The 19018-nt window shown below is 38.8% G+C and overlaps 1 protein-coding gene across 6 annotated transcripts in view; it reads left to right on the top strand.

Annotated features, from left to right (window-relative positions):
- Positions 1-17729, top strand: part of MITF (melanocyte inducing transcription factor) — a 221828-nt gene extending 204099 nt beyond the window's left edge. For all 6 annotated transcript variants that reach the window (XM_061128094.1, XM_061128098.1, XM_061128095.1 and 3 more), the window contains 3 exons: positions 4242-4317; positions 8220-8367; positions 14142-17729. In XM_061128094.1, the coding sequence (XP_060984077.1) occupies positions 4242-4317; positions 8220-8367; positions 14142-14543 (626 nt within the window). In that variant the 3' untranslated portion in view covers positions 14544-17729. The remainder of the gene's footprint in view (positions 1-4241; positions 4318-8219; positions 8368-14141) is intronic.
- The last annotated feature ends 1289 nt before the right edge of the window (positions 17730-19018 follow it).

Raw genomic sequence — 19018 nt, 5'->3', positions numbered from 1 at the left:
GTTAGTTCTGTTTCCAGTTTCTCCCTATTATAAACAATGCCACAGTGAACATTTGCAGACATGCCTCTCTGTGTACAGTGGAGTTAGTTTTCCAGGGTGAATGCTAGGAAATGGAATTGCTGAGTCCTTAGGGGAAGGTGGTTATGTCTGTGTGTTTTCTTTGAATAGATCCTGCTCTTCCCAGGTACCCTTTCACTTAGAAGAAACGTCCCTCACCTATTAACCAGAGATTTTGACTAATATTTCTAAAGTCTCCTCTGGTTTCCAAGTAACTTTACTCTAAGATATTTCTTATTTTCAGATACATTAGAAATGAGATAATGAGGCAGTCTCTAAAGCGTCTCCTAAACTGAAATGTGGGAAACTAAGCTGGATGTTGGCAAAAACAGTATCTGCTTTTACTTCGTCACCTGAACTCTCAAGTTCAGGGTTGTCTGTAAAGTGCAAACATTATCAGCTCCAACTCTGAGGGCAATAAAGCAGTCTTAAGATGTCATTGAGCCATTAGAAATTAATACTCAAGGTTCACTTGCCCATTGGCTTTTCCTCTTCTAGGAATTTGTCTTGTAAGAGTTCCTGCCAAAATGGGCTAAAGATTACATTCATTTATTCATGCGTAGCTACTTTTTGAGCCCCATTATGTATAGCGCACTTTTCTACAGAGGTGAACCAGGCAGACAGATCTGTCTCCTACCCTGAGAAGCTTCCATGTGAGTCAGAGGCGAACAGAATGGATGAGCAAACGGATTCATGCAGATGGTGTTTTCAGCATAGGCTAAGTACTGTGAGGGGAATAAAAAGTACATGCGACCACTAGCAAAAATAGTCGTTAGACCTTTGAAAAAGAAGGGAGACATTGGAAATAGTCTACATATTTACCAGTAGCGGATTTGTAAAGGACACTCTGTGGCTCTTAAGAAGAATGGTGTTGGTCTGTTTCATTTGTCTACAATGAATTACTGAGGAAGGAGAGCAAACAGCACAGAAATGTGTTTAGGATCCCGTTATGTAAAAGGAACACACTGTGTATGCGTGTGTGTGTGTGTGTGTGTGTGTGTGTGTGTGTGTGTGTGTGTGTGTATGTGTAGAAGAAAATCTAGGAGTCAGCCTTATCATTGGCAGTTTCCTCAGGCATATAGATGTTGGATGGTGTGAAGAGTTATTTCTTACTTTTTCTTTACACTGTTTCACATATTTTGCCATTTTTTTCAAGCTGATATCACTTATAGTAAAAACATAGTTGGGAGGGAGGCACTGAATTAAAAATAAAATGTAGTACATACAAATGTTGATGATAATAGGTGTCAACAATGCACTGGTACGTGTAAAAGGATAGATACAGAATGGGTTTTCGTGTAATTCTGCTTTAGTGATGTCATACTTTATTCGCTTCATAGTTGTTGGAGGCCTAGTGTGTGCTAGGCTCCTATGGGTACTTGGAAGGCATCAATGACTAAGCATATATAAATAAATAGAAACATGCAAATGTTAGATGGTAGAGAGCTCTATGATTAAATGAATGAGTGAATGAAATATGTAGATGTTAGATGTCAGAAAGTCCTATAAGGAGGCTGAGTGCAGATAGGGGAGTGGAGTGTTGGGATGGGCACGGGAGGAGGTGGGTCCCTTCTAAATAGGAAGTCAGGGAGGGCTCATAGGTAAATTTGAGTCACTACTGGAAGAGGGTGAGGGCAGAGCCATTCAGTTATCTGGGGCAAGAGTGTTCCAGGCAGGGGGAACAGCAATGTGAGGCCCTAAAAGTGGGGAGTGTGTCTGATTTGGTTGAGGAAGACCAAGAAGCTCATGAAGCTGAGGATAGGAGGAACACAGATGAGTCACAATAAAACATGATCAGAGGAGGAGAGGAAGAGAAATGAGATCAGAGGGATGGGAACTCCCAGATCCTGTAGGACACGTCAAGGGCAAGCAATTGAAGGGTTTTCAGCAAGAGATTAACAAACTCTGACTCATGTTTTCACAGCTTATGCACTGTAGATAGACTAATGGGGGCAGGGAATGAAGGGCCTGGGTGAAGCAGAGGTACCACTTGGGAGGACTGCAATAATCCAGGCGAGAGATACTGATGGTTTCTATCAGGCAGCAGCAGAGATTTGAAGTGGATGACTTCTGAAAGTATTTCAGAGAGAGAGCCAGCAGATTTTGATGATGGATTGAATATAGGATGTGAAAGAAATAGAGCTACAGAATTGATTCTAAGTTTCTGCCCTAAGCAACTGGAAAGATGGAGTTACAGTGAGGTGAGGGAGCCCGTGGGTGAGGCTTATTGAAAAAAGGAAGATCAGGGGCTGAGGTTTGCAGTGTCAGGGCTGCCGACTGGACCTTTCTATGGAGGACTTCCATATGACCTTCATAAGTCTCTACTAGTAGACTTATGAGTCTAGAGTTCCAGGGAGATGTTTGGGCTGCAAATATGATAGTCATCATTGTATATGTGGTATTCAAAACCATAATCCTAAATGAGTTTACCAGGAAGTGGATATAGATCAAGGAGAGCCTCAAGATCTGTTTCCTGGGTGCACCCCTAGGCCACATGTGTGCTTATTCTTAGAACATAAAAATAATCACCAAGGATATGTAACAAATTTTACAGTGGTGGTATCTGGCTGATTAGAGACTTTTATTTCATTTTTATGTATTTCAGTAATGTTTGATTTTTTATGAATATTATATGCTTGGAAATTGCTTCAGAGTTTTGGAAGAAGTTAGCTAGATCAGAGGTCCAAAAATTTCTTTTTCAGAGCCAGTGATTATCCCTTACTATTTCTATTTTATAAAAGTCTGATGATAAGACTGTGTTATGCATAACTGATTTAATCATAGAAATAATCACTCAGCTTAAAAAAAATGTAGTATGTATTGAGAAAGTAGTGAATACTTTTTATTCAATACTATTTATTAAGCATGCAGAATGTTAGTGAGTCAAATATAAATATATATTAGATTTTGTATATGCAAAGTAAAATATTAATACCTTTAATCTAATTTATTAGACTTTAAGTTATTTGGAATTTATTTTCAGACTAGGTAAATTTAAAACATTTATTAAGTCATATGCCTACTATTTCACCCCCCTTCCCCCAAGAAGATGATTATTCATTTGAACATACAGCTAGGTTTATAAAAGAAGAATTGCTGTTAAGATGCATAGTATAGTTGAAGATGCTTGATTTCTAGGATTATTTTATTCATTATTGTAGCCAGTGGACATGTCTGCCTGTTGAGCATTTGAAATGTGCCTAATTCAAATTGTGATTTGCTGCAAGTATAAAATGCACACTGGATTTTGAAAAGTTAGTACAAATAAAAGGATGTTAAATATTTAATTTATAAAGTTGTATATAGTTTACATGTTAATATTATAATGTTTTTGATATATTGAGTTTAATAAAAATATTAAAGTAGATTTCACTTCTTTCTTTTTACTCATTTAATGAGACTGCTAGAAAACTAAAAAGTACATGTGAAACTTGCATTATGTTTCTGTTGGGTATTCCTGGGCTGGAGGAAGGGTTTTTGTATGGCCTGTAGACTGAGAATGTTTTTTTACATTTTTAAATGGTTTAAAATGTCCAAAGAATAATATTTTATGATATGTGAAAATTATATAAAATCCAAGTTTCAATATCCAGTGATTCTTGTTAGTAAACTTGCATCGTCGAAAATCGTATTCAGTTAATATTGGTACATTTTGAATTTTGTCAACACAAAATTTATGGAAATCTGTTTTGTCTTTTGCTGTGTAGATACTTAATTATGTGCTTATTTTTGCTGTTTGGCCCACAGAGAGCTCACTCTCTGGCCCTTTGCGGAAAACTTGCTGCCTCCGATCTGGAGGATCAGGGTCGAGTACTGGCTATTCTCCACTTACTGTGTCAGGCTGTCCTCCACTTATCGTGTCCTCGTCAGCTCTCTGATATCACCTAGGTAGTTTTTGTCACTTGTAACTGAGGATGGTAGCTCCAATTTCAGAGGTTACTAGGGTCAAATGAGAAATTATAATCTCAGGGCTTCATAAATGATACAGTTCTGTACCAAGGTATCATATCTTTTAAAAGGCTTTAACCTCAGTACCAAAAACAGGAAAGTAACTGGGAAATATAGATTCAGGTTTCCATTGTCCCAACCAAGCAGAGATAATACACACATGCCTTTAATGAGATGTGCTAAATGCGTATATGGCACCGTTACTAATAGCCCTTTCCTGTGCTCTTTTCTTGAAGTTGAACGAAGAAGAAGATTTAACATAAATGACCGCATTAAGGAACTAGGTACTTTGATTCCCAAGTCAAATGATCCGTGAGTACAATTGCATCGTATATTTTTTCGTACCTTAATGTTTTTTCATATGTTGCAAAAAGTGTGCAGATAAAACCAAAGAAGTATCCCTTTTTCCTTTGGTTTCATTTATGCATACCACTTGCCCCTTTCTTTTGGTTGGTTCATCAAACTAAAATCTCAAGAGAAGTGAACTGAGTTGTTCAAAAAGATTATTGGACGTGAGCTGTTCAACTTTGGAGGTGGGAAGGTGACTTAGTGAAATCTGAGAATCTCTGACAAACACTGAACTACTAAAAAAATTATTTCATCAGTTCATACTGGACAGAGATTTCAGTAGGTGATAAAGCAAGATTTGTTGGCTATTTATTTGCTTTTAAACTCATACAATATAGGCACTGAGAGCTGATATTGGAGATTTCAAGTTTAACAATCTTCAGTAGATAAAAGGTCAGTTTTTTTTCCCCCCAAATTATATGCCCTTTGTTTGTTTTACCAATCAAGGGGAAAAAAAGAAATTTTTAATCTTCTTATAAGCACCGGTCAGCTAATTTGGATTTCAGCTTCCAGTCTCTAATGCGCTCTTTCAGAGATAATGGTTGTAAAGATAATTTTCCTACCAGCAATGTCAGCAAATAGGACAACAAATACACAATTTTTATCCATTAGAAATTGGCCCATTTGAAGTAAAGGGCTTGAAGATGTATACATTTTAATGGCTCCCACAGGCATTCTATGAAATTAGCCTCTGAATATGACCTTTTAGCTACCTAATAAAATGTAAAGATGAAATCAAGCATTATTCATGCAAGGCTTATTAAATTTGCTATTCACATTATTGTCAGAGAATTTGTGACAAAATAAAACCATTGCCCATTCTAAGGTGGTTTTGATGAATGTTCAAGCAAAGTCTCCGTCATCAACATTTCGCTTTCCCAGGTTTCAAGGAAAGCCGTTTTGAAACTCAAAACATTCAAATTCTCAGTTCTGCAGCACAAATGCATCCCACGAAGGGGCTGTGACCTTCATTTCCTATAGTCAGTCTTGCATGATAGTTGAAATTGAATTCCCGTTTTCCTGTTCTTTATCAGCTTTCACTTTTTAGCATATTCTTTTAAACTGCAGCACATGGATCTCTTTAGCAACATATTATGAAATTATGGGGCTGCAGTGAAAGCCTCTATTTGCATATCTTCTTTATTGTATTAGAATACTTATGTGTTTATAATCTGAACTGATAACAATCTTTAATTGTAGGCATTGTTTTAAGATACATCGGACTGCATCTGTTCTGTCCTATGCCAGCTTTCTGGCACAGACCTTGGGGCTGCTACAGAGATATAGTCAAGCTGATCACAGTCTCAGCCCCACACCCCCTCCTACCCTAGACTAGGTCTGCCTTTAGTGACTTATGTAATGGGGATCTGTTTACACTTCTGTGTGAAAAAAAAAAAAAAAAGATTGCTCTCATTGCAAAAAAAAAAAAACATTGAAAACCCCAAAGCATAATTAATTAATTGGGTCTCACAAGGAAGTGAAACCCGAGCTAAGTGATTTTAATGCTGTGCTTAGTCACTCAGTTGTTCCGACTCTTTGGGACACCATGGACTATAGCCCGCCAGGCTCCTCTGTCCATAGGGATTCTCCAGGAGAGAATACTGTATTAGGTTGCCATGCCCTCCTCCAGGAGATCTTCCCAACCCAGGGATCAAACCCACATCTCCTGCATTGCAGGTGGATTCTTTACCATCTGAGCCCCCAGGGAAGCCCAAGTGATTAGAATCATCACCTCTTAAACCCAGAGTATCTGCTTTCATGTTTAATTACGGGTTTCTCACCTTGTTGGCCTAGTGAAGGCATCTTTCATCATGATTTGATTTCTCTCTGGCTGCTGAGGCAGATCTGTTGTTTCCCTTGTAGCCCTGAGCAGGTTGGCTCTGTGCTCACTCTTAGCATCTCAGGGTACCTCCCTGGGTTGCCATTTTTGGTGCCCAGACCCCAGGGATCAACCCCAGGGGGTTCTCCAGGGGCTGTAGCTCAGCATCTCGTGGGAGAGCTTCTGTTTTGTTCTCCATCTAACCCATGTGAGGATCAATTATTTGGTGGCTTGTTTTAATGTTCCTCCATTCACATATCCCAGCTGATGCTTCTGATCTTTTAGCAGCTATAGATTATGGTGTGTCCCTCACAGCTCAGTCAATAAAGATTCTGGCTGCAATGCAGGATACCTGGCTTCAATTGCTGGGTCGGGAAGATCCTCTGGAGAAGGAAATGGCAACCCACTCCAGTATTCTCACCTGGAGAATCACATGGACAAAGAGCCTGGCAGGCTACACTCCATGGGATTGCAAGAGTCAGACATGACTTAGCAACTAAACCACCACCATTCACATGTCCCAGCTGATACTTCCAATCTGCTTTTAGCAGCTGTAGCTTATGGCATAGGAGGTTTTCCATACATAAAATTATTTTTGGTTTTACCATTCTCATTATTATCATGGATATTTTCTATAAAAGAGCTCAGGTTAATTTAAAGCACTATAGAAATATTACTATGTAGTTATAATTTTATTCTTAGTGATTTTTCTGGGGTGCTGTAAGTTTTTTAACTCACTTTTACCTACATCTTCCCGGGTAGCTCAGTTGGTAAGAATCCGCCTATAGTGCAGGAGATGGGTTCTATCCCTGGGTCGGGAATATCCCCTGGAGAAGGAAATGGCAACCTACTCTAGTATTCTTGCCTAGAAAATTCCATGGACAGAGGAGCCTGGCAGGCTACAGTCCAAGGGGTCGCAAAAGTCAGACATGATTTAGCTACTAAACCACCACCTTACCTACACCTTAATGGCATTTTTCTCATATAGGAATGCATTAGAGCTATAGTGTTTAAAAACCAAAAGGCAGCAAGCTCAGGCTGCCTGCGTTTGAATTAGAAAACCTGTCAGATGTGTGACTTAGGGAGGAAATTCTCCCCGAGTATTCTATTTCTATCTAGTCTAGTTGTCTTGAGGACCCAGTCTCTTGAGAGGAAGGTGGTTTAGGGCATGGAGTCTGGTGCCAGATGCTCCAGGCTTCCTGGCTTGACCATTTCCTAGCTGTATACTTAGAGCAAATTACTTCACCTGTTTGTGCCTTTGTTTTCCAGTCTATAAAATGGGGATAATATTAGTGTCTACCAATTAAGGTTGTCATGATTAAATGAGCAGAAAACCACTTTAAAAAGTACCTGTCAGGCAGTAAATGTTATTTAAAGGTAGCTGTGGTAATTACGATGTTGAATCCTAGCACAGCGCCTGCTCCATTGTTGGAACTGTATTCTAGACTTTTCTCAGCATACTCGTATACAGCGTCTACTTTGATTCTAGCAACATACCTATGGGGCTGCTCACCAAAGCATAGCATCACCATTTTATTGATGAGGACATGGAGATTGAGAGAATTTATAACCGGCCTATGAATATTCGTGATAAAACCCGAGGATGCCACTTTTATGATGCATACAATTAAGTAGTGGGATCTCACAGAATTTTTTTAACTGTGTATTACTCTGTTTTAATTTTATAATCCTAGAAAGCTATAACTATTGAATATAGTGTTTAAGAATATTGACTTTGTCATCAGCAGACCTAAGTTTAAGTCCTGACCCTGCCTTCACGTAGCTCTGGGACGGAAGGCTATTTGAATCGTCTCTGATTGAGCACACGCACAGTGGTCCTCCTTCACCAGGCGCCTGTCTGGTTGAAGTAAGATAAGATAGAAGATGTGAGTGGACTGTGTCCAGCACATGACTAGCACTCAGTCCTTGATAGTGATTCTCAACTTCTAATTGTTATTTCATCTTGAGAAACTGAATGCTCTGAATATTGAATTTTCATGGAGCATCCAACACTGAAACTCTCTGTATCCTTCCATTTTCTTTCCAGAGACATGCGCTGGAACAAGGGAACCATTTTAAAAGCATCCGTGGACTATATCCGAAAGTTGCAACGGGAACAGCAACGTGCCAAAGAGCTTGAAAACAGACAGAAGAAGCTGGAACACGCCAACCGGCACTTGTTACTCAGAATACAGGTACCAGGCGTGTGCAGGGTGAAGGTGACTTGAAGATGGCGAAGATGGGGTAGAATGAGCCGTAAGGCACTTGACTTAACGTGATCCTCATATAGTCTGTATTCATTATTTGTGGATTCTATTTTGTGTTTTTGCTTCCGTGCAAAAAATTTATTTGAAACCCCAGAATCGACTCTTGTGGCACTTACGTGCTCGTTCACAGATGGTCAGAGTGGCAAATGTGACCTGGCTGTTGTGTTTATTCCGAGTTAAGGTTGAACAATGCTCTGTCTTCTTCTTTAAGCTCATACGATAAACAGGCGTCCTTTTTGCTGTGTTTTCAGTGTCATGTTGTTCACATTTTGTGGGGTTTGGGGCTGATTCGCTCTTTAAGGTGGCCTGTGAGCATGGGCCTGAAGTCCTTTCTCGTCTTTCTGAGCATAGCAAGGCTGTGATGTGCTTTAGGGAGATATGTTTCATTCAGGCATGAGTTGTGGTCCTGTTGGACTTGGGTTTAATATTAGTGAGTCAGTGATGTGTTGTAAACAAGTTGTCTTTAAACAGAGACACACAAAACAAAGTTACATGTTGATTAGTTGGTGGAATGTTGTGCCCGGATGCTTTATCATAGTTGTTTAGTCGATAAGTCGCGTCTGACTCTTTTTGCGACCCTATGGACTGTAGCCTGTCAGGCTCCTCTGTCTAAGGGATTTCCCAGGCAACAATACTGGAGTAGGTTGCCATTTCCGACACCAGCAGATCTTCCAGATCCAGGAATCAAACCTTGGCAGGCAGATTCTTTACCTCTGAACCACTGGGGGAGCTCATGTTCAGATGCTTGCAGGAAAGTAATCCTCTGTTTTCACCAGGAGCAGTGGTTCAGCATTCACTAATTCAGTGTTCATAGCAACTCTGGAGCACATAACTGTCTTTGACCAATCATGCTCATGTGATAAAAAGCACCATAGATAGAGAGGTTTACACATCAAACATTTATTTTTCACAGTTCTAGAGGCTGGGAAATCTGATGCTGGCCGTTTCATTGTGGGATTGAGGTCCTGCTTCTTAGTTCATAGATAGCTGCTTTCTTGGTATAACTTCACACTGCAAAGGGTTGCAGGGTCTCTCTGGGGTCTCTTTTATAAGGGCCTCATCCCATTCGTGAAGGTCCCCTGCTTGTGACCTAATTACCTCCCAGAACCCTATCTCCAAATACCATCCTATTGGGAATTGTTTCACCATATGAATTTGGCAGGGGAGGCACAGATTTTTGTCCATAGCTATAACTACTGCAAATCATGACAACTCACAGCAGTTGTTAAGTACAAAGGTGTCTTTGTATTAAAGGAGGTGCAATCTGTGGTCAAAGCTCATGTTTATAGGGAACCTGGGGACACCTTGAAAATCTTATCATCAGGATATAAATTTCAGAAATTGTTCCAGATAATGGAGTTTTCCATATGTATCTTTAACTTACTCTTAAAGGGAGAAAAGTGATTTTCATAATACATGGGCTTCTTATGTCATTCCATTGAGGGAGTATACATACCAGTGTAAGCATGAGATCAGGGACCCCTTTCATATCAGCTCCTGGTGGTTCTTTGTTGCTTGGCTTTTCATGATAAATATAAAGATGCAACTTCCTTTCAAACTGTCTGGGAGAAAGAAAAACTTACTTTTTTGCTTATGATTAAAGGAGTTGGCAAGAGTGATTTTACTTTACTTGCTTACTTTGAACACAACCAACCAATAAGGGTGAATGACATTTTATCTTCTTCTTGAGTAGATGGACCTACTTGTAACCAGTTTTGCCATATATCAATGGTTTCTTTCTTTTTTTTTTTTTCTTCATGTTTCCAGTGCAAATAATTGTGGAATAGCAATGCAGAATATGGCACTTTAAAGGCTATCAAGTGGTGTTTATACCCCAACATTAAATTTACTTAACAGCAGATTACTTATGATCTCTGATCTCGTTAATACCCCACAACACTATCAACATTTCTAGATGTCACATCTCTCGTTTCACTGCAGTGATCCTCAGTCCCAGATCAGAGAGGCAAAAGATGGTTTTCTTCTCAGGAAAGCATTTTAGAATCTTGGTAGTGAAACAGAGGTTATGTGTCATTTGGAAATCCCCCTTACCCTCTTTCCTTTTTTGACTTTGGCTGCTTGCTTTATGTTCCATCTCTTCAGTAATTAGCCACAGGTCTTTAGTCTCTTACACTTTGTATATATACCCATTTTTAAAAGCAACTCATACTAATGTGTAATTTCTTTATACAAGTATTCACTTCAGTTCAGTTACTCAGTCATGTCCGACTCTTTGTGATCCCATGGACTGCAGCATGCCAGGCCTCCCTGTCCATCACCAATTCCTGGAGTTTACTCAAACTCATGTCCATTGAGTTGGTGATGCCATCCAACCATCTCATCCTCTGTCATCCCCTTCTTCTCCTGCCTTCAATCTTTCCCAGCATCAGGGTCTTTTCCAATGAGTCAGTTCTTTGCATCAGGTGGCCAAAGTACTGGAGTTTCAACTTCAACATCAGTCCTTCCAATGAATATTCAAGACTGATTTCCTTTGGGATGAACTGGTTGGATCTCCTTGCAGTCCAGGGGACTCTCAAGAGTCTTCTCCAACACCACAGTTCAAGAGCATCAATTCTTCGGCGCTCATCTTTCTTTATAGTCCAACTCTCACATCCATACATGACTACTGGAAAAACTATAGCTTTGACTAGACGGACCGTTGTTGGCAAAGTAATGTCTCTGCTTTTCAATATGCTGTCTAGGTTGGTCATTACTTTTCTTCCAAGATCATCACTTTTCTTACTTTTTGTCTTTTAATTTCATGGCTGCAGTCACCATCTGCATCTCAATACAAATATTAGCATATAATAACTATTCTGAAAAAGAGGCTAGGTTTAACAAATCAATGATTTTATTGTAAACAAGGTGTCTTTAAACAGAAACACATATAAAACAAAGTTACATGTTGATTGGTTGGTGAAATGTTGTGCCCAGATGCTTTATTGTGATTGTTTAGTCACTTAGGTTCCAAATATATCCATTCATGTGAAATAGAAATACTGTGAAAAGTATGAATTGGAAATTGCATGGTGTCTATGTCTTGGGTTTCTTCCAGTGCCAGTGAAGCAGCCTTTAGGACTTTTGTGTATCATGGAAAGCATTATTAATTAGGAAAGCTTTGTCATGCAGTGAACCTGAATTTTCTAGATGAGACTTGTCACACTATTTAACAATCTAAGTAAAAGTTTAATTGGCTGGTAAACATTTTAAATTAAATAACAAAAGATTAGAATAAGATGTGTGCCTCTGTTCATTCAACTTTTTTTTTTTTAAGACATACTATAAGTGTGGGGGCACTGCTTTTATCACATGGGTGTAGATGTACAGTAGTGCATGTGTTCAGCTTGAGCCTAAGGGATTCCTTTCATTTTCACCCTAAGTGATGCATGCAAAAATGTTCACAGAAGAAAGACCATGAATCCTTAATATCACTGGGACTGGAATTTTATTATTAAACAGCCCATGGTTTTAGAATGATGCCCAGGGACACTTGTGTGTCTGGAAATCACGTGGAGGAACACACAGATACTGTTGTGACATCTCAGACTCCTGTCTCTCACTTGTAGTGAATCTAGAGGATGCCCTTGCAGATCAGACAGCCTTTCATACAGGCTGAACATGACATGTGTTTCTAGGCTTGTGGGCAAAGGTTGAGAGGTTTGACTTGTTGTGTCCTTAGCCTTCTCTCCTGATGCAAGGTGACTTGCTTCAGATATATATTCTATTTATTGCATCATGAAACATAGGAAGATAGCATTGGCACATAGGAGCAAAATGCTCTTTGGGGTCAATTGTTGTCTATATGGCTCATTTTATGGGGGATCTAAGGATACTCTTGTATCTTGGGCTTCCCTTGTGGTTCAGCTGGTAAAGAATCAGCCTGCCATGTGGGAGACCTGAATTCAATTCCTGGGTTGGGAAGATCCCCTGGAGAAGGGAAAGGCTACCCACTCCAGTATTCTGGCCTGGAGAATCCCATGGACTATATAGTCCATGGGGTCACAAAGAGTCTGACACGACTGAGCGACTTTCACTTAAGGATACTCAGAAAGGGAGACACGAAGGAGCTTGTTTGAAAGGCTTTTCCTATTTGTGTCTCTGTGTCCTTGCAGCTCCTCATGCATATTAGATGAGGACCCACCCTAAAGATCTCATTTTAACTTAATCACCTCTTTAAAGACACTGTTTCCACATACTGCCACATCTGAGTTAGTGGAGGTTAGGATTTCAGTGTATGACTTGAGGGTTGTCTTTTAGTCACTGAGTCATGTCCGACTCTTTTTCGACTTCATGGACTATGATCCCCTGAGCCCACCAGACTCCTCTGTCCATCGGATTTTCCAGGCAGGAATACTGCAGTGGGTTGCCATTTTCTTCTCCAGTCATTTTGGGGAGGGGACACAATTCAGTCTGTAATAGGAAGGATGTGAAAAAGTTGTAGGAAGAGATTGTTCCTCTTACACATAAGAGCTTTCTTGTGGAATTAAAACAAAATAACTCCCTTTGCCTTGATGAGATGGGTTAAATGATGTGACTTTAGTTACTCTTAGGGAACTGTCATACCTTTTGCTATTATTATCCAATCTTTATTTGTTCCCAGTGCCCTTAGTATCAGAGTAACCTTTTCATTGCACCTTAAGCCAAAGAAAGACCTACCATTGTTAGGTCTTAATAATTTAGTAGCCATTTGAGAAGATAAAATGTATAAATTGAAAGGAAAATCATATTTTCATTTTATTTTTAAATAACCACGTTACTGCCGGTGAGATGTGTGTGGCTGTTGGGGCACGGCTTCTCCAGCCTTGAAGTCATTTTGGACAGTGTCACCCCCTTTCCCATTCCACATTACTTTTCATGCAGGACTTGGTTTTCTGTTTGCTTGTTTTCCTTTTTAGTCATGGTAACCATCTGAGACCTGGCTCTGTGTTGATAGGATAGGAGGGAAATAATGTAACACAATCTGATACTGGACCTATAAAACTATATTGAGTTTGATCATTCTCACCGCAAGGTGCATTTCCCTTGAAACTTTAAAATAGTCTCAATATTCTGGGAGTTTATTGTAGTACCCACGGATATCTCTGTACGGTTTAGGGACCATGGGACTATATTATTTACTGAATATTTTCCTTTAATCAGCTCACATTTTGTTTTTATATTTTTTGACTTATCTTCATTGTGACCATTAACGTGTATGAGAGACTGTCTCTTCCTAATATATAATAAAATCCATATACCACCTTAAAAATCATTTCATATGTTACCAGTGATACTCTGTACTTTAAAAGAATATGACACTTATTAATTTGAAATAGCAAAAAAATGTTTAACAATTGATTGTCTTCCAAGTATGTGATTTTTTAAAAAAATACTTTACTTTTTATGGCAATTTTAGGTTCAGAGCAAAATGGACCTGAAGTTGTAGAGAGTTCCTATATACCTCCTACTCCTGCGTGTATGTAGCTTCCCCTGATATTAATACCCCCCAGCAGAGTGAGACATTCTAACAGTGGATGAATCTACACTGACATAGCACTATCACTACTTGACCTAAGGGTTGACTGTTAGCAATGCATATCCTTTGAGTTTGGACAAATGCATAGTGACCGCTAACCATCTTTGCAATATCATGTTCAGTAGTCACTGTCCTAAAATCCCCCGTGCTCACCTTGTTAAGCGTCTGATTTCTGTTTTCCTTTTAGGAACTTGAAATGCAGGCTCGAGCTCACGGACTCTCCCTTATCCCATCCACGGGTCTCTGCTCTCCAGATCTGGTGAGTCGGATCATCAAGCAGGAACCCGCTCTTGAGAACTGCAACCAAGACCTCCTCCAGCATCATGCAGACCTCACGTGCACAACCACCCTGGATCTCACAGACGGCACCATCAGCTTCAACAACAGCCTCGGAGCTGGGACTGAGAGCAGCCAAGCCTACAGTGTCCCCACGAAAATGGGGTCCAAACTGGAAGACATCCTCATGGATGATACCCTTTCTCCTGTTGGCATAACTGATCCACTTCTTTCCTCGGTGTCCCCCGGAGCATCCAAAACCAGCAGCCGAAGGAGCAGTATGAGCATGGAGGAAACCGAGCACGCTTGCTAGCAAATTCTCCCCGCTCCGCTTTCTCACAAACTGCTTCCTTTCTTGATCAGCAGATTTAATAATTTACCTGAAAGGGGTTTTTCTTGATCATTTTCTTTTAATATGAAAAAAAAAATTTTTTTTTCATGCTTTATCAATAGCCCAGGATATATTTTATTTTTAGAATTTTGTGAAACAGACTTGTATATTCTATTTTACAACTACAAATGCCTCCAAAGTATTGTACGGTAGTGTACAGTATCTGTGAACTGACTACACCCAGACTTTAGCTTTCAGAGCAAGAGGATTTTTGCGTCAGAAAAATTTCTGTCCGTTTTTATTCAGGGGAAACTTGGTTTGTTATCTGTATGCCTGCAGCTTCCTTGGAAATGAGATGTAAAGTTTGATTGAAAGAATGTAAAGCAACCAAAAAAGAGAGAGAGAAAAAGGGAGAGAGAGAGAGAGAGACAGAGAGGAGAGGGGTGGGGGAAAAAAAAGAAGAAAAAAGGAATCGGTACTAACCTTTTTCCATTTTGTAAATGTACTGATTCATTGGTACTGCCTTAAAGATACAGTACCCTTTTAGCATCATTTAGTCTTTATACTACAAATTCTTTAAAGAAATACTGTATTCTGCAAAAGAAAAAAAAAAATGCAGCCATTTTCATGTGGATTGTCTGGTTAGAAAACAACCAATACCTTAGGTGCAACTGAATTGAAAGGAGATATAGACCAAGGCTCTGAAACATGGGGTCTCATCTTCCTCTTCACTCTGTGCTCTGTTACAGTTTTGCTCATCAATGAATGTGATTCAGTTTTTCATGAGATTTATTTTATTTTGAAATGGACATTAATGTCCTCTCAAAGCAAAATATTGAGGAGCACTGAAAGTTGTTTTGTTTTCTCAATTTCACTTTTGATAAGAAAACCAAACTGGGCACATTTCTAATTGGCTCTACTCTTTTTATGTTTAAATTATGTTTTACTGTTCATTTGATTTGTACAGATTCTTTATTATCATTGTTATTTTCATTATGTTTGTATTAATTTGTAAGAAAATGCATCTCAAAATGGCAAGTTTTCAATATTTTTACAACTCACTAGTGGTTTTCCGCATTCTTTGTACACACACGAAAGAAAACTTTTATGCAAGGTCTTGCATTTAAAGAGAGCTTTGTGAATATTTTGTATATTACAGTCTCACTCAGAACTGTTTTTCCACACATTTAAGGTGTAGTATAAATAGGCTAAAACTGGCTTTCAAAAGAGAAACAACTTACATATTTATTTTTAGTGATATAAAACTAGCAATATTCTTGGAGAAGGATAACCATAGCGTTAATATGCCTGTTATGGTCATTTAAATTGGGGTTTATTTCAGCAAACCTGAATGTTTTTTAAAGAGAGAAATACTGTATTGGCCAATTACTGTTACTTGATAACAATGTTTTAACAAACAGCAATGTTGTAAAGTTAGTTTCAGTGCATTATCTACTTGTATAGTCCTATGCAATAACGGTAGTGTCACATATATTCTATCAGGCCTAGATGTTTTATACAGATGACATATGGTGTTAAGAGGCAGGCTGTTGAATGGAATTTCTCAGTAGCAGCCTACGATTGAATAGCAAGTGGCATAAAGCATATCCATTCAGAATGAAGTGCCTTAAATATAGCAGTAGTCTCTAGCACTGACTGAACTGTAATGTAGGAGAAAGTTTCAAGATGGTATCTATAACCAAGAGGGACGTGAAGCATGGTGCCTATGTAGACAATAGAAGAACTTCCAGTTTTCCTTCAGATATTTTTAATATGAAATATATTTTAGTGACAGAGTGCCAACTTCTTTCATCAGGAAACCTTATTCAGGAGGGTTTTTTTGTTTCTGTTTTTGTCTTAAGAAAAACAGTTTAAATGTCAAATGTGAATTGGTGATGGGTATTGGAGGGTTCGGGGGAAGGAGTGATTGTCAGATATGTGAATGGATGGCTTACATGAAAATAATCAACTGCATAGTTCCCATGCACGTTGGGCAATGAGAATCCTTGGAAACATTGATGATGCTATCAGTTTTATAGCTTTATGACTTAAGGGGGTAGGGAAAATTAGTTCCCATTCTTTCAACCCCTCTTAATTGTATAGCTCTTTTCCTAGAATAGTGATGCGAATCTGCATGAACAGCTAATTGTACCATAGTGTTCATTGATACAATCATAGCATTGTCTGTTTTTTCTCTTCATATTTATATGGGGGGAGGGGAGCTGGGTGCAAAAGTCAAAGATTGCAATGGTATGATGCTAGTTTTCCTTAGCTGATCGTGAGAGTTCTTAAAAATAGAACAAGGTTGACTCGCCCATGGCCCAGGGAATTTGGCCAGGGTTAAGCCAGCTTGTAGAAAGCTTTGTTGAAAGAAAGCATGGCATGTTGCACCACTGCCCTGACACTCGCAGCTCCCGAGCTCACCATCGCCTGCTTCTCCATCCCCTTCTTAACAGACAGTTTCTGGGAGGGAACAGGTGAGCAAGCTCAGGGGAATGCTGCAACCTCGGGGGTGGTTTTATTTATTTCTTTTTTGCCAAATAGAGTGCGCATATGTTTTAGGGACTAGCTAAGCCAAGAGGTGGTGGTTTGGGCTCACTGTTTGTGACAAGGAGAACGGTCCACACCACTCCCCCCATCCCTGAGTGCACAATTGTGACTCGGGGTTGGGCCTCCGTATGGAGTAACCAAAATGCCAAACTTGTACACCTGCCTCTGAGTATGGCAATGGAAATACCAAACCTTCTGACTTTGCCAAAAAACCATACAACCAACCTGGTCATACATAGGATGACAGAGTTCTTTCTGGTTGTTTTAAAATATTAAAGCAATAAGAACAAATAAAATACATAGGAAGTTAAAAGATATAAAATAAAGCACAAAGGAATGCACTTATTAATATTTTTTAAAAATGCACTGGGGAAAGTTGATGTTGATAACAGTATATTAAAAAAAAAACCCTATTTCTTGAAAAAATAAATGACAAATGACTGTCTCTTGCGGACGCTTGGTACTGTAATGTTAATACTAGTCACCTGCTCTTGGATGCAGCAATAATTTCTGTATGGTCCATAGCACTGTATATTATGGATCAATATTAATGTATCCAGTGAAATAATTGAACTGTTGTTCTTGATAGCCTCATTAAAGCATTTGGTTTTTCACATAGTGGTGGCCAGTTGTGTTTGGTTAATGCCAATTTTGAATATTGTCTGCCTTATCAAAAAAATAGTGCACAATTTCTTCTGACTTAATGAATAACAAATTGCATGAAAAATTTTAAAATGCCGGTAAGTACTTTTTTTTTTTTTAAATTTTAAATGCCACTCTGTAAGATACTACTTTTTGATTACTTTATGACTTGCACTCAGATGAACTGTAATTATCCAGTTTTTTTCCCCACTCTGTATTTGGGGAGTTTTTAAAGTTCCAAATGCCATGAATTCATTTAGATATAGGAGCTTATTTTAAATGTTTCAGTGAAAGGTGGCTTTACAAAGAGAGAAATTGTCAGAGAAACTCTTGCATATTTACAAAAAAGGTATTGGGTTTTTAAAATACAAATTTGTGATAATGAAAGCTTAGTATACCCAGGTTGTCAGCTCCTGGCTGGCTTTTTTTTTTTTTTTTAAGTACTTAATAATCACTTGATAAATGTTGAATTTGAATTGAAAAGTGTCAGACAAAACATGTCTCTATTCCCTAGCTAGACCTTAAACTTCTGCCCTTTTAAAAAAATCATCTGGTTTAACCTCTGGAGAAAATGAGCAAGAAACTTCCCGTAATGTTTCTAATTTGATTGTCAGCTTTTTCTTAAGCTTGATTTTTTTTCCCCCTTAAATTGTAATATACAATAATCGAGCCTTTTCTTTTTCAGAGTTAGTTGAATCATTTATATTTTCCATAGACATGTGATTGTGTGATGTCTTTAAAAATGCGTAAAGTAGGAAGATTTCCTATCTGAACAAGAGAATTTCCTGGACCACAATGAAAGCAGGTAAGTTGAAAGTTGGGGCTTTTCACCTCAGAGAGTCTGTACCCAGACTTTAACCCAAATTTCTGACCTGTTCGTACACACTCAGTTCACAATCTATAAGGATCCGCAGTCTCGAGCTCTGCGCGCCCCTCCCCATCCCAAATTGTTATCTTAACATCAGACATTTGCCTACAGCTTGTATGATTGTACTTCATACTCAAAGACTTACCTTTCTTAAATCTTTATTAAGCAAACCCACTTAAAAAGCAAACAGATTGATCCATGAAATGGCAAAGCGTAGACTTCAGCTAAATTTACTCATTTTGAATCTCTGCCTGTTTCCAGCTGTGTGATTTTGAGCAATTTACTTAGCTTCTCTGTGCCTCCATTTTCTTTCTGTTCATTGGAAATAATAAAAGCAGCTACCACAAAGTGGTCTTGTGAAGAGTATTCAAATCATTGAGCTAGAATTTTTGCTTGG

This window comes from Dama dama, chromosome 24, assembly GCF_033118175.1.
Source record: "Dama dama isolate Ldn47 chromosome 24, ASM3311817v1, whole genome shotgun sequence".
Lineage (NCBI taxonomy): Eukaryota > Metazoa > Chordata > Mammalia > Artiodactyla > Cervidae > Dama > Dama dama.
This window is presented reverse-complemented; position numbering and strand designations above follow the sequence as displayed.